General features: G+C 42.8%; 1 protein-coding gene across 1 annotated transcript in view; it reads left to right on the plus strand.

Moving 5' to 3' along the window:
* The window catches only part of LOC135896809 (junction-mediating and -regulatory protein-like), a 33,943-nt gene that overhangs the window by 2,172 nt on the left and 8,451 nt on the right, over positions 1-23,320 (plus strand). The window contains exons 2-10 of the mRNA XM_065425324.1: positions 761-1,256; positions 2,092-2,268; positions 7,693-7,900; positions 8,980-9,152; positions 10,027-10,186; positions 13,840-14,000; positions 14,855-14,941; positions 15,306-15,401; positions 19,892-20,197. Of these exons, the coding sequence (XP_065281396.1) occupies positions 761-1,256; positions 2,092-2,268; positions 7,693-7,900; positions 8,980-9,152; positions 10,027-10,186; positions 13,840-14,000; positions 14,855-14,941; positions 15,306-15,401; positions 19,892-20,197 (1,864 nt within the window). The remainder of the gene's footprint in view (positions 1-760; positions 1,257-2,091; positions 2,269-7,692; positions 7,901-8,979; positions 9,153-10,026; positions 10,187-13,839; positions 14,001-14,854; positions 14,942-15,305; positions 15,402-19,891; positions 20,198-23,320) is intronic.

Genomic DNA, 23,320 nt, shown 5'->3' on the forward strand with positions numbered 1-23,320 from the left:
AGGCCCCATTGCAAATTTTATACACTGGAAGCTCTGAAATGCCATCTAGGGATCGTGTTACAGAAAAAAATTGAAGGAAATAAACTGTCCTGTTACCATACCACCAGGAGGTGAGTGCGACTGCCAACAGAGACACTCTCTCCCTCTGCCTCGAGAAGCGGCTATCCTTCCCTGCCTTCTCCCATTCCGCAGCTGAGGGCATGCATCAGGTTCATGTAACGAGCCCCACCTCCTTTTTTTTCTCTTCATTTTGCGGTGTGGTGGATTTTCGGTGGTGGTGTTGCGTGTGCCACAATCGCTGATTTACTGAAGTAATGTGCCATGGTGAGTGACATATAGGACTGTGTATTACGTCATGGCGTTTGTACGTGTTACCCTGACTATCTGGCTAGGAGTGGCGCTTCTTCAAGAGGGAAGGTGTGCGACGTTTGGTTTGAAATTCCAGCTTTTCACAGCACTTAGTGGTGTTGTACTTTGCAGACATAATCGTCAGTGGGTGAACTATGTGCTGCGATTGTCTGTTTAAGATGGCCAAACTTGTTGAGGGGCCCTTTAAGGGGGCACTTTGTGAGCTACTGCAGAACTGTATCTAAAGACCTTGTTAGGCTGGCTGGTGAAACATAGCTAACTAGAAGAGCGGCACAAATATGTAAAGTGGCACTCATCTTGTCTATTTCACCTGTATATATATGTTAGTTTGTGTCCCTCCAACATGTGCAACTGGCTTCACATACAGAGCGCTTATGTGATTTGAATGCAGGACTATGGGCGAACGCCAAGACAGCCTGGATGGATGGGTGGCCATCCGAGAGAACCTTTTTGATCCTGTGGATGTTCCCAAGCACAGCTTGTCGCGGTTCATTGTTGCCTTCAACCGTGTGGAGTGTCAGTTCGCAGTCAGCTACTCGGAAGGCGAGCGTCATGCTTGTGACAGGGACAACTGTGCCGCACGTGCTGTGCTACTTTCCTCGGATGCCCTGCGTGACATTCACAGGCAGCTCTTGCTCATGTGCCCTGCACTTGAGAACGCTTTCCCACTGAATGGACCACAAACAAAAGGTTCTCGGAGCTTCTTAGGGTTTTTCTCAAAGAAGAACGGGGTGCTTGAAACACTGGATCCATCTGTTGAAGACAAAGTGTGCAGAGAGCTGGAGTACTATTTTAAGCAGGCACTTGACGCAACAGGGAAGAGGTTGCTCTTTGCTGTGGTGTTTGGTGAAGAAGACTACTTGACTGATTATGAGGAAGATGTTCAGGTAAAGGAATGATAGTGCGAAGCTCTCATTCTCTGCAATGTTTCTTTACTCAACATTTTACCTTGACTAAAGAAAGTTAATGGCAGTGCCACCTTTTGACTAAAGTGGTTACTGTTTTTCTTGAGCAATTCTTGACGCAATTCTTGAGTAAAATTTATGTAGCCAGGTGCCCGTGGCAACTACGCAAGTGCACCATACCAGAGGTGCTTTTGTCAAGCAACTTGTCCTCATAGAAATCTTTGAGGTGCATTATTGAAGTACAGAATCTTCTTCAGTTGAAGGGTCGCACTGTGCTTCACTAGGTGGAGTCAAGAAAGAGCTTTGAGTTGTAGCTTGTTTAAGAGTATGTGGTTTAGTGTCACCAAATTTGATATTTTGTCTTATTTGCCTGAAATGATAGAAATTGTAGAGTCGCTATTAATGAAGGATTCAAGTAAAAATAAAAATAAAACAGCATCCCCACTTTTTTTGAGCACTTTCAGTTCCAGCACTCTAAAGTGCACATGCACCAGCATGCATTATGAGCCGGTGGTAACAGAACCTGACACATATTGCTGTGCATTTCCAAATAGCTCCCACTGTGTGCTTTTACATGTCAGCTATATTCTGATGAGCACGGAATGCTAAATCTCTTGTTTACTTAGGCTTGGGTGCCAGCTTGAGAATGAGGGGTGGTCAAAATTAGTCTGAAGCCCGTCACCACAGCTTGCTGTGCAATTTTTGTACTTAAAACCCTGTCAGTTATTACGTACCCAGTATGATGATATATGGGCTGTCACAAGGTATCTAAACAAGTCAGAGCAAAAGTGTATGTTTGTGGCTGATCTGAATGCAGGAGTTGAGACTACGTGGTTTGGAGCGTACTCTGAAGCGTACCTATGATGACTTGGATGAGATACTGACTCTCCGGTCACGCTCCGAGACTATGTTGGAGCTGTCAACGGTGTACGCTCTGGAGGACCATGTAGTGGCCAACATTTCCATTGCTTTGGCTGAGCTCTATAATTTCCAGGTGAGTGTTGCTGCACAACTTACTGCACAAGGTGCTTGGTTGCATAGAAGAGTTGTATGGAATAGTTTACAGTTGTTGGTCCTAAACAGAGCAGTGGTTGTTGGGAGCTGTTTTGAGTGCTTTGAGCACCCGAATTGAGGCATGTGCATACATTACAGCTTTTACTATTTTATCTTAAATTGTCCAATTTCTTAATCTTCTTTACGGTTGTCATAATGACACCGATAATCTTAATTTTATTGTTTTCACAACACTTAAAAAAATGCGGATCTGAAATAATAAAATTGCTCTCCTCCTTCGAACTAACTTTAACCCATTCACATTTCAGTGCAGGCAGTCGAGGTGCTCATCCACCTCCGGACTTCATATTGTCACAAGACATTGCTCTCTCTGTGTGCTATGCATGGCATCATGTGTGCGTTTTGGAAGTTTCATGCTGTGCTTCTTTGTCCATAAGGTGCTTCATGTGCAGTGGTGCGGTCGCAGAACTTTGCACGAGGCTGGAAAAGAGGCTCTTTCAAGTGTTTATTTCAAGTTAGGCTAGAGAGTTTGCCATGCGTTCAGGAATTGTGCAAGGGGAAGAAGTATTTGTTTTGCAGTCTGTGCCGTTGCAACATTATTATTTACCATGCCGGTCAATGGGATATCGTCGTTCACCTAAATACAAGGAATCACAAGGATGTTGCCAAAGTTGTTGAGAACAACAAAAAAGTTGGGTGGCATTTTTCTTAAAGGGCAGGTCATTCTGCAACTAAAGCCAAGTGCCTCTTTAAGGCGTTCTTTGTAAAACATAATATTTCCCTTGCTGTGACTGAGCATGCCAGCGATCTGTTCTGGGAAATGTTCCCCAGGTAAATAGAAGCATAAAACTATGCATGTGCCCACACAAATACTGCTGCTATTGTGAAGGCAATGGCTGATCAAGTTACAAGCAATGTTCTCAGTTGTCAGAACATTTTCCATTAGTTTGGATGGTAGCAGTGATACTGGCAATGATGCCAAACCCTATCCAATTAATGACGTTTTCTGACAGAATTGCTCGCAAAAATCTGTTTGTGATGCCCGCTTTTCAAGATGACTCATCTTTGAGTTCGCCTACCACTTCTGAAATGTCTGCTTAAAATGTTTATTTTTGGTTGAGACAGTTTTGAATGAAGAGTGAAATATTTTTTTCCATTAAATTGACCTTTAGTATTTTTCGTCAAATTGTGCTATTATTTGGCTGCAATCACGGTATATAATACAGCTTGGCAGGTATGTATGTGTCTTCCTGCCTCCCTACTGCTTATGTGCTGTATCACTTTCCACGCTAGTTAGCATATGTTGTGATCTTGTTTTTATTTCCGTGTAAGAAACCCAGTGCAACAATTTGGTAAGTCGAGTACAGGAAGATGTCTGGAAAGGCGTTGCTCTTGCACTCATAATTGTATTTGCATCTGTGGGATAAGGACCTTGACATCACCTGGAATTTTCTTCAATGTTATTGGATTTAAATAAAGGGCTGCATGTAGGCTAGTTTCTTCTTGATCATGGATGTGACATTGAGCAGCATAGTTCTAACAAGACACACAATAAGAAAACTCAATCATGGAAGAGATGATGCACAAACTAAACAATTGTTTTACTTGCCTTGAGAAGCCAAAGCATATATATTGGTCGACGACATGCTGACACAGACTGCTTCTCGCGCATGCCACTTGGCACTGTGAACTGTGATGCCGACGACTTTGATCACCTTGTGGTGTCTGTGTCGCCAAATTTTCCACATTTTGACAATTTCAAAGCTGAACAGCTAAAGAACACTAAATTAACACCGCTTTTCACCGCTACAACATCCTCTACGACAGCACACCATTTTTGTGTGGTGATCGACTCCTGTATAAGAACTTTTCCAGTACCAGCGTACGTTTTCTCCTAGTGGTGCCACACAGACGTCCTAAACGTATGTCGCCAGCTGCATGCAGTGTCAGTGCCACAAACGTTTATCTACTGCTCCAGCTGGTCTCCTGCCGCCACTATCACCTCCAAGCATGCCTTTCCAACAAGTGGGCATTGACTTCATGGACCCTTCCAAAATTAGCCAAGAGCAATTGTTGGATCACAGGCTACTGTGAGACTGCAGCCATGCCCTACTTAACTGCCACTGAAGTTTCAATGCTCTGGCTGCAATATGTCATCCTCTGACGTGGTCCGCCCTGCACAGCAACCATGGATGACAATTCAAAGCGAATGGCGTAAAGGAGCTGCTTCGTTCGTGTGAATCCCACTTGCGTCAATCAACACCATACGATCCAGAAATGAATGGGCTTACGGAGCGCACCGACTGAACAGTCATAAACATGCTATCCATGTATGTTTCATACGACCACAAGAAGTGGGATGATGTACTGCCTTTTATGATGTATACGTTAAACACCGCCAAACATGACATTACCGGCTATAGCCCTTTCTTCCTGCTGTACGCACGTCCACCCCGATATACAATTGACACTGTTTTCTGTTTCTGTAGTCATGAAAATCCTGCTATCGGTGAGACCCTCTGCCTTGCCGAAGAGGTGTGTCGTATTGCTTGTTTTACACACTTTGACATCGCAGGACAGATCAAAAACATGCTACGACATTCGCGACCGTCTGGTAACCTATCGCCCTGGTGATTTAGTGTGGCTGTGGACTCCTGTACAGAAATGCGGATTATGCCAAGAGCCTTCGGCCACCTACGATGCACCATTTGTTATTCTTAACCCTTTCGCTGTCGGACCTTTCTGGCCGTGACGCACCCCCAGTGTCGGCTTGGTTTCAGGGAGCGAGCATAACAGGGAATGAACATAGCAATTTATTTTTGATTATGATTGGTATACAAATAACTTAGTCAATGCAATATGCACATTTCAGTGTTCTGCAGCTGTTGTTAGTAAACATCATCATCATCATCATCAGCCTGACTATAAAATCCGTTCAACATCTGAATCTGACGATGCGGAACCCTCTTCTTCACATGCGACTCTGTCCGAGTCCGAATCCGAGCTCTGCTTGTATTCTGAATCGTAATTCAGCCACCGCTCCAATGAGCAGACGAAGGTCCCGCACGCCGAGCCATCCGAAAGTAACCGCGCGCAGGGAGGATGCACTTTCAATCGCCCGCACAACAGAGAGAAATGGGACGTTGCATGATCGAGAAGACAGAGGAAGATAGAAAAAGGCTAAAACAAAGTTCGAAGGGCTTTACGTTTACTGCTGCAAGTTGGACGCGTGGGTGCGGCGAGAGAGCGAAAGCAGCAATTGAGTCGCTCTTTTCGGAGAGGCAACGGCCTGTGCACCTGAACTTGACGCGCCGTAGCAGGCACACGAACAGAAGAAAAATAAAAACCTTCAAACCAGCGGAGATTGCAGAACAACTCTTGAACCCATAACTACACGCGCGCGACGCATAATCCAGCAAACGCGGAGCCACCGCGCCACTCAGCAAAGAGAAAGTGGGGAGTGGCAGTCGCACCGTACTCTTCAATACATGGATTAACACAGGTCGGGGCAAATATACGAACTTGTAGAAAGAGTCAAAAGCTGAGCTTTGCACTCAGGCGCGAAATTTTGAACGCACGATAGAGAACGTACCAGTACGTCAGTGACACTGTGGGGGGGGGAAGGGCGATGACGTACCGGTACGTCCGTGACAGCGAAAGGGTTAACATACTCACGGAGGTCACCTATACCATAGCTTGCCTCTCAGTGAGTGGTTTAAGAGCTGCCAAGACCCAAGTGGCTCATGTCGCCTGCTTGAAATTGTTCACGTCAAGACAAATGGGTTGACTTGCCTGGCGGGCTTTGTCTGCGACAAGAGGAATGTTGTATATACACATGAAAAAAAAAAAAGGCAACAAAGATTGGTGAGTGTGCTTGCAGCCCCAAATTCGGAAAGAGGAAGAGGAAAACGTTGAGATCTTCAACCAACTAGCTGCTCTTGAGCTCACTTTTGCGACCTAAAATAAACAGCGCCCTCCAGCCGTAAGCATGATAAATGGTCTTCTTCGCGTGTAACAATATATATGTCTGCAAAGAACAAGCAAAAGAAGAAAGATGTGAAGCATGCATGCTACTTTACAATATGTGTCACTTATTGGTTTTGAATATCACTAAGGATGTAGGGTTCCACCTTGTAGGTTCTGTGTTGAAAAGAAGGGAGGGGCAGAGGGGAGGAGGAGAAGGAAAAGAACAGTTTCATATCCATACTTTATCATAACTTGCAATCGGAGGCTTCTTACAGAACTCTTTGCTGCCAAAATTCACATTGTCTATTGTGCATGTTATAAAGGTGTGAAAAATTTGGCTAGCTGTTGCTTTGAGAATCACTGTTAGATTAACTGAAGCTGCCTTTTTACTCATTGGCGTTGTGTATGCTTATTTTACTACTTGATCTTCATTGTTTGGATCTTGAGGATATGTCTGAAACCCACGCTTTTAACTGATATTTAGGTCACTGCTTGATTAGGATCAGTTCCATTCATGAAGAACCATTCTCTGATGCAGGCTGCCTCTTGCGCTTGCCATAATGGACCCTTGTATTTTCCCGACTACTGTTGCTTTGGAAGCCCTGCCTGTGGTGTAGCCTGAATTTGGGCTGTCTTTATTTGCCAGCGGCTTATGCACCTCTGCGAGCCTTATGGCATTTTCGGATGGTTGTTTTTGAGCACTTTGAAGTGCTCCCAAAAGACTGATATTGTTTGGATGGTTGAAAAGGAGTGCTCTGGCTACATTCAGATGGTGTTTTCCAATCACCTGAATCCAGATCGGAGTGCCTAGAGGCACTCCCATTATCATGGGCAGAGCCGCTGAGAAATCTGATCAGTTTTTGGTCACGTGACTGTGCTGGTGCTCGCTTTGTTTATGGCAACAACCATTATCATCCACGTATGCCTCTCCTCACTGCCATGTTTGAAATCTAAATGTAGTTCGTGGTGGAAGATGTGGAACTGGCCCGGAAATTTACCTGCTATTTTGCTTCCTTATCTCTCACTGTTCTAGAAAGCAGCTGGCTGTTCGATTGGTGCAAGACATCTCCTACTATGACACAGAGTGCCTCCAGAATCAGTTTGCTCAGATTTGAAGGATTGCAGCAACCATTGAAATATGTCATTAGTCGTTTACAAGTATTACTTTCGCTGACATTACACAGGGTTAACTTAATTTCGATGAATGACAGCGTGCCTGTGCCTTAAACAACGGCATTGCTATGCAGTCTGTGAAATTTAATTCCCGAAACAGATTGGGATTCTTGGTGGCTTGTCAGGGTGCCTGTGGCTATTTGAGCATGGTAGCCTCTTTGAACTTATTGATATGGTGCAGTTAACCAGTTTCAGATGAATGCACGCTGGCTGTGTTCATTTGGCGTGCCATGTTGCTTGTCATCACCATGAGTTCACCTTGCAGCTGGGGCCCTTCTTGGAACTGCGTGAGCTGGCAGCTGAGCGCAGTCGTGCATCACGCCTTAGGGCTGATGACGGCCGGCTTGGGCCTCGTGTCAGAGCAGAGGCAATGAAGGAGCTCGAAGAGTGGGAAACTCGAGTGCAGTCTGCCAATGAAGCCACTCAACACCTTTACCAGGAGTACTATCGACACACCGTGGAGCTAGTTTCAGGTCAGGTTATTTTCAGGACACTGTTAAGGTTGATTCACAAAATGGACCTAACATCTTATCTTGAAGCACAGGGTTTCTATCATGTAGTGTGGTGCAACAGATTTTCTGCTACTGCATCACTTTGTGTGCATATTTGACATCTCTCACTAAAACTATTAAAAAAAATGCTAAACAGGGATTTACATGTGATTGATTGCAATCACTTTCAGGTGATGGTGCAGGGCTGTTTGGAAACCCTCATATGGCTATTCTTTTTTGTAAGCTGGTTGCATCATGCAAGATTTTTCTTCCCTTTGTTTAATGCACATTTTTCCTCAATGGTGCAGTGCTACAAGGTTTTGCATCACATGGTGATTTATTTATTATAATTAGCCAGTTATGATTCTTTGTACCTAAAATATTTTGGTTTGTCAATCAAGCACAGGTTTTTTATGTAAGGAGGGTCTCTTGGTCTTTCCATTAAGAAAACCATGTATGCCATATATTACAATGTGCATAGCATACATTGCCCAAATACAAAGGTTTAACCTTATTTGGAGATAACACTTGTACAGCTTCTGTGTGTGTGTGTGGTTCTACTAATCTTTTGTATGCCATGAACATGAATTAATAAGGCCGTGTGGAAATTAGAGCTACATTAGATATGGCTGTTGCAAAGGGTGTGTACAGAGGCTTGCACATTGTATGGCATTCAGTTTTTATTAGCCTTGTGGAACACCAGCTGATGTAACTGATGTGACTGGCATTTCTTGCTTACCGGCCATTGAGAGGCACTGCCCACTTTGCCTTATTTGCTTGCCTCTTCTGGGAGTGCTTTCCGTGGGCATGTGATCTGCTGACTTGTGACAGATTGCTTGGTTTATCATACAAGTCTACTGTTCCATGCTAATGCTATGGTAAAGTAAAGTAAAACCTCGCTATAATGAAGTTGAAGAAGGCGCTGAATTTACTTTGTTACTTCGATTACTTCATAATGACTGCATTTTGCCTTCTCTGGCAACATTGCCTTCCAAAGGGCTAGAGTTGGGGCAACTCTCTTTCAGCACTCCTGAGCAGCTGTATGTGGCGATCCTTTGCAGGTCAGAGAAGCAGGATGCTCGAGGACCAGACAAAGTTTGGTCGGTCGACATTTGAGCTGTACGGTATGCAGCGCCTTCAGAAGCTGGAAGTGTTTGTGTGCCAGGAGCGGCTCAAGCTGCTGGGTGCCATCAAGAGCACCCGAGAGCTGCAGCATGGCAAGATTACCCAGATGGTGAGCTGCAGAGGAAAAAAACTGTTTTGTAGACAGGCTAGGAAGAGTTATGTTATGTGCCCTAAGTTCAACATGGGAACATCTTTCAAGCTGTCACAGTATCCGGGATAACAAGGTGTAATGTTTTCAAAGCAACTGAAACCTATCAGATATAGCAGGTGCTAACATGGACAAAGGAAAAGAAACAAAAGACAGAAAGGTAAAGTTCTTTATGTAGATGAAAGCAACTCTCTGGCATCAGCAATCTCCTGAGGAAGCCGTCAATATGAAAATAATTAGTGATTAATTAACTAGCTCCTTAATGAACAAATGTAAGGCTACACCAATTAGTAAAGAGCTTGTTGAGCACATTTGAAAACATCACTTTCCACTTTTTCTCATGTGTTACCTTTCGTGTAGCCCTCTTCTGGGCATTTAAAGGAAAGCCACTGTGGCATGCAAGTAGCTGGTCATAACAATATTTTTAACATTTTGCACGCTTTCTTTTAAGCACGGCAAAGAAAGCTGCGTGAATGGTACTGCATTGCAAGCAACTGAAAGGGATGTTTTGAAATGTACTCTACAAACCTTGTTTATTGACCCTGTGGTCGTACAGTCAGCAATTAAAATATTTAAATTACGTAATTGGTGCCGATTACTCAAGCATAACAAAAGGTATTGGGAGCTTCTCCAGAAGCTTGCAAATAACATACAGTTGCATGGAAGGCATCGCTTTATTTTTTAAGCTTGCGCCATATTAGCTGGGACATTGAATGGTGAACAGCATGCGATAGCTTGTTGGCGGCATTCAAGAAGCGCAGTACAGTGGAAGCGCAGTGCTCCTTCACTCCGTGGAATGTGCAGTGTGACATGTTGTTCTGTCTTTGTGCTGCAGCTGGAGCAGCAGGCCCTACGAGGTCAGTGCACATTGTTGGAAATGGAGGAAGAAGTGTACAGCTCTCAGTTGGGCATATATGACGTGAGCTTAGAGATGCTCAAGGAGGAAGAGGACATGTTGCGAAGGCAGAAGGACATCCTCGACCGTGCTTGGCAAGGTGAGGCACCACTTCTCGTAAGGGTGCTGCAACTGTTATTTCTAACAGGCTGCATTATTATTGATAAGATGCAGTTAAACCTTGATATAATGAAGTCTGTAAAATTGTCATCTCACTTCACTATTTCGAAATTTCTTTATATTGAAATTCAATCTTTTATGCTGTTGCCAATAGATTTTTTTTTTCTGGGAGGGGCTGTAAGAATGTTTAAATTTTCGGGCAATTGGAAAAAACTAATTTCAGTGACAAAAAAATTGCAGTTCTGGCCAAAAGGCAAATCATTAATAGAGATAGCAAAATTGAGTTGCATTAATGGAAGTCTGATGCAATTTGTTATACCAAGAATTTCATTATGTTGAAGTTCATTATTTCAAGGTTTAGCTATATCGCAAGGAGTTATTTGTTTTGATATTTTGCAATTCCTTTCCTGGCCCAAAAATTAGCCAAAATCGTTCTTTGTCATCTTTTTCAATTGCTTTAGTGCCCAGGCTTCTGCTGCTCTTGTGGGGGGCTATCATTGCAAAAAGCATTGTGACATTTGCTGTGTACTCTGCCTTAAAGGCTAGCTACAGTGATATTTTGGACTGCATAAGAAGCCTAGTTTCAGATAGTGTAGATTTGCAGCAGCCTTTGTGCTGCTCCAATTTCTTCTGTTTACAGCGATACCAACATGGCGCCACTGCGTAAACAGAGAACTGCACTGTGTTGCGATGGCACATCCTTAAGCCCAGTTCTTTTTCCTTGTTTCGATAATACATCAAAAGAAATTAAAATTTCTCATCTTCTAGTGCTCGTTTCTTCATAATATTTTGCTACAAGATAAATTAACCCCTTATTGGACCTTGATCTCAACTCGTCATCAGTAATTGCTACTTTTTGGCATCTGATGAGATCACCTTGTCATCGGTATCTCTACATTTTTGAATGACTTTTGATGAATAGAGGCCGTAAAAGGGTGCTTTTCCAATTACAACATAGGTGGCAGTAGGGATATTGAATTCCATGCCTTTTATTGGATGCACCTTTTCACACTAGATGGCAATAGGCATTCCTTGTGTGCTCAGGTCACCCTGTTTGCATGCGATTTTCCGATGCTTTCAAACAAACATGACATCACTGGTGTGGCATTTTACTGTGGTAGATTGCTATCTGTTGGATTATGATAGCAAGAGTAACGAGGATGTCACCTTCGCGTTTCTTCAAGCGGAGAAGACAGTGACAACCCTATAGATGACAGCAAGTCCGAAGATGAAAAAGTGTAGATGAGATGGCTGCTGGATCCTATGAATTCTTTGCCCTACGATGTCTCTAGAGTTATTTTTTGTTTTAAACAGGTTATAGAAGTATTTCATGTCATAAGAAAGATGACCCATTTGGTATTGTTAATTAAAAAAGAAGGACCTTACGGAATGAATGTTGAAGTACTGCAGAAAAAATAATCAAAATATAGAACATTTTGACTAAATTGACAATTGCAATGCTGTATCCCCTCTAAAGAAGGCTGCTAATACCTGTTGTGGTTGCTTAGTGGCTATGGTGTTGGGTGGCTAAACACAAGATCATGGGACCGAATCTCGGCCTTGGTGGCTGCATTTCGACGGGGGAGAAATGTGAAGACACTTATGTACTTAGATTTAGGTACACATTAAAGAACCCCAGGTGGTCCAAATTTTCGGACTACCCCACTACGGCATGCCTCATAATCAGATTGTGGTTTTGGCATGTAAAACCCCATGATTAAATTAATTAAAAAGGCTGCTAATAAGAAAATTCGACAATTACCAGCCCTACAGCTCTGCCAAGGTTGTTTTAATAGTACATACTACTGATTTATAACCAACTTTGCAAAATTGAAATTTCAATACAGTTGGCCTTTGAATGTAAAGGAACTAAGTGTGAATGGAATTATTTGTGCAATGGTACTTGCATATTGTAAAATGTAAGGTTCGCTGGTGGTTGGTTCTGGGGCTCCTAAGTAGCAGGCGGTTGGTAAGGAGCAGCTGGCTGTTGCTTTGATGGTTATCACCTGAATGAAAGGAAAGAGGGCACAAGGTCCTGATTGCTAAATTATGCATGCTTTCACTGCACCTGAAATGACTGTCAGAATATTGAATTTGCCATGAAAATATTTTCTTGATGTGGGCATCACACATTCATTGTTAGGGTGTTAAGCACACGTTGCCCAGCTTAGTACAGAAGTGGCTGTTCCAAAACATGCTTGTTTAGCCAGCTGTGGATGTCATCATGTGGGTAGCGAAAAACTGAACTCGGCATTTGCAATAGGCGCGTAGAAGAAAGGTTATATACGGTGCAAGTCGTATGCAAGTCTTATGTGGTTCCTTAGTTTTATTTCTTTTTCAATAATCAGTGCAGTTAAACCTCAATATAATGAATGTCAGTGTAAAAATATGCTCGATATAAGGAAGTATTCAATTATTTATAACTTCCTAACCATAGAACAATATGTATTTTGAACCTCAATATAATGAAGTGTGTTTATACATAATTTAAACATAACAAAATTTCACTGCTGCCAGGAAGTAATTAATACCGAAGCAATAAATGGGAACTCCCACAAATGCAGATGGTCAAATTGTTGAATTAGAAGTGGCTGCTTGCAAACGCACCTCTCAAATCGCACGCTGTGCAACAGAGAATGGCCGCCGAAGTGGCAGAATAACCCTCTTGCTGTCTTGCTCCGTATAAAGTGGTATGGTGTCTTGATGCACGCTGTCTTCCTGCACAAGCAAGGGAAAGGAAAGGTGAGGCGAGCACGCGGTAATATAATCAAGCGCGTGCATGGGAGTGGGGCTTATGGTCATGGCTGCTCATGGTCGTCGCCGTAGCTGATGCTTCTAGCCAGCGCTCTATACCTTTGAGATAATCTGTGGTGTGTGCAAAGATTGGGCGACCTTTGATGGCCATGGCTTCATGCTCTGTCTTCCCTCGCGTTTAGTGTTGGAGGTCACGTAATGTTGTATTGGAGAGAGGCAGATGAACCATTTGCTCCCTGCTGCTGCTGCTGCTTTTCATGATAGCTTCGTCCCACTGTGGGTGACACTATCAGCTGTGGGGACAGAGTAGACATAAGAGTGGGGCTGGCTTCACTTCATACCACCAATGTGAAGATATTGTCACCTCAGCATGAAACCATATCTTTGGTTGCCAACGCTCAAACTCGACGCAATTAAATTTTTGTTACTGAAAATTTTTTTTTGATTGCCCGATAATTAAGAAAATTTCGCGGCCCACTTCATGTAAGAAAAATCTGTCGGCAACTATATTTGCTTGCATAAATGCTTGAATTTATATATAACGAAATTTCAATGTAATGAAGTAAACTGCCAATTTTACCGATTTTGTTATATTGAGGTTGAACTGTAGATGTGTTAATTTCAATGTTTTTCCTGGTATTATGAACTTTGAACTACAGTAGTTCTCCTGCATATGTAAATTACATAGTAGTCTGCCAAGTGATTTCTTTTTGAAGGAGTGTCTCAACTGCACAAAGTTATTATTCTGTCTAATTTCCAGAATTGATGTCAACTTGTACAGACCTAGAGATAAAAGCTGTTATTGTATCTGTTTGTCTGACTGTACCGTCTCATTTTATATCTTTGACAATACTTTCTTTTTGGGCTTACACTGTGCAGAGGAGCTGGATGAGGGCATCTTTTATGATGCGGTGGAGGAGCGAGACCAGTTTGAAGACGAGCTCGAGATAGAAGGCAGCGGCCCCATGTCAAGGCGAGACCGACTCAAGCTTCGACTCAACAGACTCTACAGGAAGCGAGCCATCCTCAGAAACAAGCGGGTGGGTGGGCTTGTGTGTGTCTCAAGAGCCAAAGAAACTATCACTTATAATGTAATGAAAAGCTATGAAGGCTTTGCATGTTTCTTCATGGTGGGGTGATGCCAACAATTTTTTGACCAGATGTTTCAACACGGTTCAGTATTCAAGATACGTCAAACGAAATTTTTGCCGAGAGATGATAATTCTGAGAAACAGATTATTAGAACAAACATTGCCACAGTCATCTCAACAAATATTGACATGCAGTGCATGTCGTAATTAATAGCTCGAAAACGATCTTTAATAGCTCGAAAAGTGGAGCTAGAACTTTCAATGTCTGCAGAGCTCTGAAAGATTAGGACAACTTTTCCAGACTTTAAATTTTCTTGTCTCTCTCTCTCTCTCTGTCTTTAGGTTTCTAGACATATCTTTGTGCGGTTTGAAACAAATTTGCAAAAAATGTTAGATTTGATAAAAGCATTAGTAATGAAGGCTGTTTCTAAATGTACATCATTGCAGATTTATTTAGCTTCATTTTGGTATGTTACAAGAACCCAGGCAATCAAAATTAATCCGAAGTCATTTGCTACGGCATGCCTCATGATCAGATAGTGGCTTTGGCACGTAAAATGCAAGAATTCAATGTAGCTTTATTTTTATGTATAGCATGATAATCCAAACATAACTGTTTCTCCAGAAAAATTTTCACCATTAGACACATAAAACAGGAATTTTTCCCATAAGCAGGCCACAGTGCTACACGCTGTAGGGTGTGTTCTATGCTTCTGGCCTGATGCTTAACATGAGCTTGAAATATTGACTTTGCTTCTAATTTTTCCATTCTTTCTTCCCATTGTCTTTCCCTTTAAATGTAGAAAGCCTGCATCGCTGAACACCAAAAGAAGGTGAAGAGAAAGGAAGAAAAGAAGAATCGCATTAAACAGCATCACGCTGTCCAAATGGTAAGCTTGAAAAACGTTTATTGTTCATGAACAATGGGGTTTCAGTAAAGCAGAACATTGATTAGTGTGCTCGTAGTGTCTCTTGCTTTCTGCATGTACATTACGCATGCCACTTCGACTAGAGCGTTAATGCAAACGAATTTATTTTGTTGTAGTGAAGGTTCACTTTGCATGCATTATTATGACGTAGCTTCATTTATTTTCAGCTATACGTTTTCTTGAAACGGTCTACAGCTGTTTGTTACGTAGTTATTATGTAATTTTTTGTGTGTGCGTTCATTTAAAATGTGTTGAAATTGTAGTTTAGCTATGTAAGGAGTCTTCTGCTGCTTGTCAAGGACTGACATTTTGAAGTATTTTGCAGAAACGAGAAGAAATACACAAGGAATTGGACATGAATCGTGAACGCATTGACAGTGAGCGGAAGAAGACGCTGGAAAGGCTCAGGGAATACAAGAAGGTATGCATATGATATGAGGTAGATGTATGTGTTCAGAGCTGCAAGTACAGGTAGAATATAAGGTTTGAGAATTTGATGCTCAGTAGTTCTGAATAATTTCTTGTATAGTGTATAATATATGCAGGCATAACACGATTACTAAAGCTTGCATCGAGTAACCATCAAAATTTATTAAGGGAAGAATGCAAAAATGCTCATATACTTTAAAAGACAAAAACGAGAAAGATTAAGTGAAACCAAATTTGCGATTTAAACTTCTGGGACATTGAAAATGTATGTCTTACTGCATGCGGAAAGTTAGTAAGTGAGTAAAGGCATAAAAATAAGAGATAGGTTGGTGATGCCACCTTGGGAGTTCCCGTACTACAGTCGAAACCACTTAAAATGATACCGGTTTTAACAATATATCGGTTATAACAATTAAAAGCTGCTGCACCGTCAACCTTTGTATGTTTTCTATGGGGAAATAACCTGCTTACCACAATGTCCCCATGCTGCATTATTGGTTATAATGATAAAGTCTGGCTGCTGTATGTCCATGCTGAAAGGTTATGGAATGTGAAATCATTGAAAATAAAAAAATAAAAAGTGAAATGTGAGCCACTGCACGATCGCCCGCCACCCCAGCTGCTGCTGTGCGCTTCTCTCCATGAGAGATGTACGCCAGCCTCGCCTGCATCTCTCCTGTCGCCCTTCCGACCCTCCGAACATGAATGGGCTGTGTCCTTAGCTCTGTGCTACATCACCCTTTGAAACACGAATGGACTGCACCAACTGCGTTGACAATGCTGCCGGCGCTGCTCCCAGATTGCTTGCTGGGCCCTCTCAGTTGGTTCCTTATTCTACGGCCTTCATTCTGCGCAATTCTGCTGACGGACTAGGTCACTCGTGCTTGTCTTTGTTTGTTGCATTGAAGTCATTCTTGACCACATTGTTTCTCAGCCTCGTTTGACTTGCTGCCAAAATGGAAGATGACTGATATGCCTGCTGATCATTGGCAATGCACAAAGTTGCCGGTGAAAAGAAATTGCACTGCTATAGATTTGGAAACAAAGTACTTCTAACTGATGAAGTGATGGTCGTGAACGTGCTTGCATCTGACAGCGACAGTGAGGGTCACGACAGCAGCGCTGTCGTGGTAGGACAGGCTGCTTGAACATTGTCCCCGTGGGAGGTCCTGTAGATAATTCAGTCCCTCATGGGCTTCTTGTTCTGACTTCACATTTACAGCCGTAATTTGGCTAAAGAATAGAATAGGGGCAGAGACTTTCTGATTCGCCCTTGTAGAAAAGGGGAACGTTGGCCATAATTTGCTCAGCTAGTGTTCAAATGTTTTCTGCCAAATAATAGAAGGCACAATTTGAAAAAAAAAAATACTTAGTGACGTGGAACTAATTGAGTGTTGCCATTGCTTAGATACAGCTGCATGCATGTTAATCCCAAGTGATCTAAGTTAATCTGCAGCCCCCCCATTACATTACCTCTCTCTCATGGCATGTGTGTCACTTGTGGGTGTTAAACCTTTCTGCTCTAACGAATCCTAATGTTTTATAGGGAATGTCCGACATCAAGAAAATCTTACACCAACACTAAAGAATGCGAGTGTTAGCAATACTAATTACATAATTAGTCGACTAAATACCACTTTCCCTAAAATTTCACAAATGTCCACAACCCATCACGCTGAGGCCTCTGTGCTCTACTTTGGAGCCTGTTGCCTAATGCATATGACTTGCCTTGGGTAGCGCAATAGTGCTCTTCAAATAATCTGTGAGCATATTTCACTCCATTATGATTATGAACTAAACCCGAAGAACTTATAGCTGCTTACAACGCACTAAGTTCTTGGCAGTTCGTGAGAGAAACCTCCTATTAATTGCTGAAAACTGCAGTGGGAAAAATTTTCTTATTTTTCACTGACTTTGGTGTTACTTCTGTCATTTCACTTCATTAAACAAATCTGCACCAGAAAGGTTCGAAACCCATCAATGAAGTCTGTCTGTTGGTTCCCTTAACCACATGTAGATTCAGTTAGAAATAATAGGCTGTTCCTGCAATGTCTCTTCTGTGAGCATGATTTCCTGCTGCAGGAAGCATCATTGTTGCCCATGCAGAGCAGTGTCTGAAGTATGCAAAAGGTGTGCTCAATATTTTGTGCACAATTTTCAGTGGCCTAATGATGTACAATTTTTTTCCCTATTGTCCAGAAACTAATCATTCTTATTTATGTGTAGCTTTCTTCTTTTCGTGAAACGTAATGTCTTGTGATGGGAGTTATATTGACTCCTTTTATATTGACTCCTTTTTCTGATGGATGCTAACAGAAATTTTCAGTTGTCTAGTATTGTACTGCAAGTTGTACTTTCTATGTGCATATATTTAGGCTAAATTTATCCCTGTTGTTATTAGCATGACTGTAACCAAATATATACTTTTGACTTCCGTTAATCCGACTCTGACAGGACTGACAAAATTGATTGAATTATCCGGCAGGTCAAATGAGCCAAGATGCAGAAAAAAAAAAAACCAAAACACACTGCTGATTCACTTGGCATTATTTTTCTGATTCTAACAAGCCCCTGAATCAAGCATGGACCTGCTTTCTACTTGTCCAAAGTAGAAAAGTAACATAGATATGACATTAAAGGGGCCCTTAACACTTTTCTAATCGTGGAATGGCCTCACTATCAAAGGACGCTGTCTCACGATTCTTGTGCCAGAAAAAAGCTCTTCATCCTTCAACCATAATTGGAGTCATTGCACCAGTATCCGGCTTTCTCTCTCTTTACGTCTTCGCTAGGGCTCTGGGAGCTACTCAGCGAAGAAGCCAAGATGGCAAAGACCTGGCCAATAGTTCAGTGTCATGGTGGCAAAAGGGTTCGTTAGGGCCACTGTAGTCTACACTACGCAGCATGCCACTGGAATCTCTGAGGCCATGGGCAGCTGACGCAGTTACACACAAAATTATTTTTCTGTCTTTTGTCGAATGCAGACGTACATTTTTAATTTAAAGTTAGCAGTTATGTATTACTGAGAATGCGATCACGAAATCGGCCAATAGCGTTGGTAGACCAGCTGCTTTTGGTGACGGCCTAATGGCATTGCGGAAGCGAGAGCAAGCGTTCTTTTGCTGTTTTTGACCTGAGGTTAATTCCCTGCTGCCTGCTGCGCGGTAATACTTGCCTCACATGTTCACAGCAGCCTCTACTACAGATCGGCAACATTTTCTTACTATGTTCAAAGAGTGCTTCAAGGCACTTTTAAAGCTGATAAACAAAGTATAAATCAACATACATCCAATTTTATAGCAGAAATGGGTGAGAGTTTTATTTCTGTTGTGCAGTGGTCGTCTGTTTTCTAAAGTCAGCTTCGCTGCACGACTTTTACAGTAGTCTGTTGTTATACAGCCGTATTATGCAGTGAAGCATACAGTGGTCACAAATGTAGTTTAGGTTTTGTAATCGATTACACCGTGCATTGAATTTTCGGCCTAATTTGGTTGTAAAGAAAGAGGTATTATTAGGGTCAAGTGCATGCATGCTCATGGGTTAAGTACTAATTATTCAGCGAAGCCCAAGTTTAGGATCAAAATAATGAAAGTTTGGGCTTACAGCAATGTGTGGGCGCTGGCTGAGACCTTCAGTTGAGATTGAATCAGCTGGAAAGTTGAATTAACAGAAGCATACTATATTGGTGTACTTTCGTTTGTTTATTTATATGCCATCCAGTCACAAGTTTTACTTTCTTGACTTGTAAAATGCATTACGATTTCTGAAGGGTATCAAATAGCTTTGTGTATCCTCTTCAAAATAGTGTCCTTTTTTTCAACAAATTTCTTCTGTGTGATTAATAAAGGATACCTATATTAAAACTATATGCCCTTTTACTGTCACATTGTTTTCATACAGCATAGCAAAAAATAACATAGTGTTCTGTAGGTGTAACATAGGAAGCGAGTAGATTATAACACCTGTTTTTCACTGATATGCTGCCAGCCCTAGCTAGCTGCTGTCCTGTACTTGAAGCATTGCCTTTTAGTTCTGCAGTGGTGTAATAGTTGCTGTTTGTACAGTTACTGTTGAAGTATCTATGATGTACATTACCTATGACTGCCATCATGCTTCTACCGATGCACAAGTCTGAAAAGTGGCAAAAGCAGCAGTGATGGTGTGATGATGAAATTATTTTTGGTTATTGTTAGAGCAGCTGTTTTAATGCATTAGCGTTAGGAATGTCAAAGTTTGAAAAAGTATATGTGCGTGAAGTGTGGGAAGCCAGTCACGTGGTAGAGGTAGAGGGGGGTTGGGAGATCTTAGCATGTACGTATGGTGAGTGTGTATGTGGTTAACGTGGCTTAAATTGCAGATACGGGACCTCAAATAGGTGGGACGTAATGCCCTAATGCATTTCTGTCACATTAAATGCTAAATTGCCACTGAAATATGTGACATTAATTGCACGTAACTGCACACGCTCTTCCACCATCACAGAAATATCATAATGGCAAAAGAAGTGGCGATGTCACGATGTTGGAGCCCGTTGAGGATGAACTATCAAGGACACCATCTCCAAGAAGCCCAAAGCCCAGCTTAAGGCTTCAGAATGGCACTGCAGCAGTCAGAGCGAAAGCAGTAGGAATCTCTCCGGAGAGTACCAAGGAGAAAGAGGACTTGTTGTTGCCTGTCCCGCCTCCACCACCTCCGCCTCCTGCTGTACTACAGCACCTGCCACCACCGCCTCCTCCGCCACCTCCTCCTCCGCCGCCTCCGCCACCACCATCGATGCCAGCCTTGATGGTAAGTCGGTCTTCCATGGTGTGTATGTGGAGAAGTTGGTGTGAGAAAAGTGACAGCAGTGTTAGCCAGTAATTGGAAACTTGCATTCACTTGTTTGCATCTGCACTAATGTAAAGCTGCAGCCTTGAGATAGGTTCAAAAGATGTGGGAGACAGGTAGTCAGAGATTTGTGAGAGAGACCTTTGTCCTGCAGTGAACTTAAGAGGTGGTGCTGCTGCAGCTGATGGTGATTCGATGATTCTCTTGACTGCAGCTGCAGTTCTGGCTTAGAATCTGTGGAGTTATACTGCATAGCATTAAGTTGGGGGTAAATTGTTGGCTGCGACAACTGCAATACAATGGAGCAGAGGCAGAAATGACTGTGTGCTGCATTCCAAACAACAGTAGGCTGTCAAAGGAGCATAGCCTGTGCAGCAATTATTGAGGAAATATATAATGGAAGTGGGAAAGTGGCACAAAAGTACTTATCAGCAGATAAGGCTTAATATGGTCCCAATTACTTGGCAAGTGTAACAAGGGCTTCCAACTTTCTAGTTCTAAGTGAAGAATATCAAAAAGTCATCCGCCTCAAAATTGAGCAAACCTTGGTTAACCTGAAGACTCTAGTTTCTACCGATCTTGTCCTATATACCTATCATACTTATTTACTTTAGTTACTGGTGTAAGGCATGTGCTTTTTATTTTTTTAAATTGTTTACAGGGTGCAGTCACTGTAGGCTTGAACCATGCTCAGAGTGCTGTGCACAATAATGTAGCCACTAGTGACCAACTATGAGCACTTTCATCCGGTTGTCTATGTCAGTTTTTCTGCGCTGTTGTGCCAAACGGTCCTTCTGGACAAGGGTGCTTCACTGCCAAACCAGCAGCTTTGAAATGCTGTTGCGACCTCGCCCCTGCAGACAGTTACATTCCGACCACCAGCGCCCAGCGCCGTACGCCCCCCCCCTTTCCCCTTCAGCAACCGAAAAGGACATGGATGAGGATACAGTAGTGCACTGTGCACCCGTCTCCATGCTTTGACACGGATCAAGTCGCAGAACGGGATTTCAAAGAACTGCCAAATTCTTGGAAGGGTTGCCAAAGATGTCGCTGGTTCTCAGCACTCAACCTTGACATTTCTGTGCTGTCATCTGGACCTTGACCTTTGAGAGGGGAAAAGGCACCCTCTCAGTTCAAGTGCGTATTTGTGACTTATAATGACCCTACCAAGGTTCCCGGATTGGTGCGATCCTGGCCACCGTGTGGAGGAAGGGAAAAAGGGGATGGACCAACCGGGCTAATTAAGCTGGCACACAGAGGAGCGCCACAGTCTGTTCACTGCATTCCTTCACACATGTAAATATAAGTATAAAGTTTTTCTTCTGTCTCTGAGCTTGTCCTGATGACTTCCGTGGCACGACACCAACTCCACATCACATCGGCCATGAAACACTAGTCCCAACAGCGCTTGTTTGTGAGGTTAGGTGCCCTTTGAAAGCTAGTCATCCGTACTGTTTGAGATTTCTGTCACATTGCAATCTTGACAACTGTCACGTATGAAACCGTATACCATGCATTCAATTTCCGTAGGGACGCCTTTTGCGGCAATACTCTCTTCATGTGCATAGTGGCAGTCTCGCAATTGCCAGCAGCCATCCACTCACAAGAACGGGGCCAAAATACTGCTGCACATTTGGATGTTCTGTGCATGCAATCACCTGGAGCTTGAATGCTGCAGTACAGTCAACGTCTGATTTTTTTAGACCACCGAGGGGCCGTGAAAACGTGCAACGAGAATCGGGCACTCGAAAAAAAATGAATGCGTGCCTTTAACTGCCCTTAAGGGCTCAAATCGCCCCAGCTACATCCTGAATAGCTTTAAAGGCCTTCCAGTACAGTGTGTACAGTTATTAGTCATCTCAGGGCTTTACTGTGACAGGAGACTGCGAGTGCGTCTGTGCATAATTAAAGAACTTATTTTATTTCCCGTGACAGTGGTCCCTTGGCACTCTTGGTATGCTTGACTGCAGCGCATTACATATGCTTGATCGCGTAACACAGCTGTATTGCGGCTAAGTTTATTTTTGGTAACCAGCATTATATGATTTTGGCGGGCATCTTGGTGCTCATACTGTGACAGGAGACGGCGGGTGCACACTATGTCCCGTGACAGTAGCGCCTTCGCACTTGTGGTATGCTTGGCTATGTAGCACCGATGTATTAGGGAACAGTTGACTTTCAGGAACCAGCATTATGCAATGCTTCAGACTCTTGCTGTGGTTTCCGCACTTCAGCGCCATTGTCGAGGATGACGAAAGTGGAGTTGGCGCCACTGCCGACTGCGGTGGATCCTCTAAATGGAAAACACGATATCTGAACAGCAAAAAGCTTGATAGCAAACGTCGAAACAGCTAGGCCTAATGAAAGCACAAAACTACTACTATGGCTGCCAACGTATTGGCGTGTGAGAGCGCTGTTTCGAGGCTTGGTGATGACGGCTTCAGTTAATGCCATTTCGGACTTGCGGTCGCGACAAAAGTCTGAGTAATCAGATGACGAAGGATTTCAGGGTCTAAAATTTCAGACATCCCTATACAATGGCTCTATGGGGTACGGGGCAGTAACAAGAAGGTGTCCAAATTATCAGACATGTCTGCAAAATTGGTCTTTGACTGTTTACGTAGTCAGGTGTTCCCCCTTTGTCACCAGTGGAAAGTGCCTGAAAGCATGATGCAGCTAAACACTGCGCCGCAGTGCGGCCGATACTGTTAAAGCGTGCTGGATCAATCCAGCAGGATACGGTGATGATTGATGATGCCATTGTTATTAAAACAGTAACTGTAATATGATCTAGTATCAGCTTGAGGATGTTAAGGAGGATGTGGTCATGCACTTGACGCTTACTAAAACTTTTTTCCCAAAATTTTCTCTCTCCAAATTTTGGGTGCAGGCACATATTGTAACATATGTAACAATCAAATATTGAAATTCAGACATACCTCAAAAACAATATATTTTAGGTAGCTTTTTATGTGAAGCATTCTTTGCCTCAGTTTTATACTTCCCGATAGGTAGCCTATCTGTCATTGCACTGCTTTTGGGGATTGGCCAGTATACCCAATGCACTATCTTCGAGATCAACCC

This window comes from Dermacentor albipictus, chromosome 1 (genome assembly GCF_038994185.2).
Source record: "Dermacentor albipictus isolate Rhodes 1998 colony chromosome 1, USDA_Dalb.pri_finalv2, whole genome shotgun sequence".
NCBI classification, from domain to species: Eukaryota; Metazoa; Arthropoda; class Arachnida; order Ixodida; family Ixodidae; genus Dermacentor; species Dermacentor albipictus.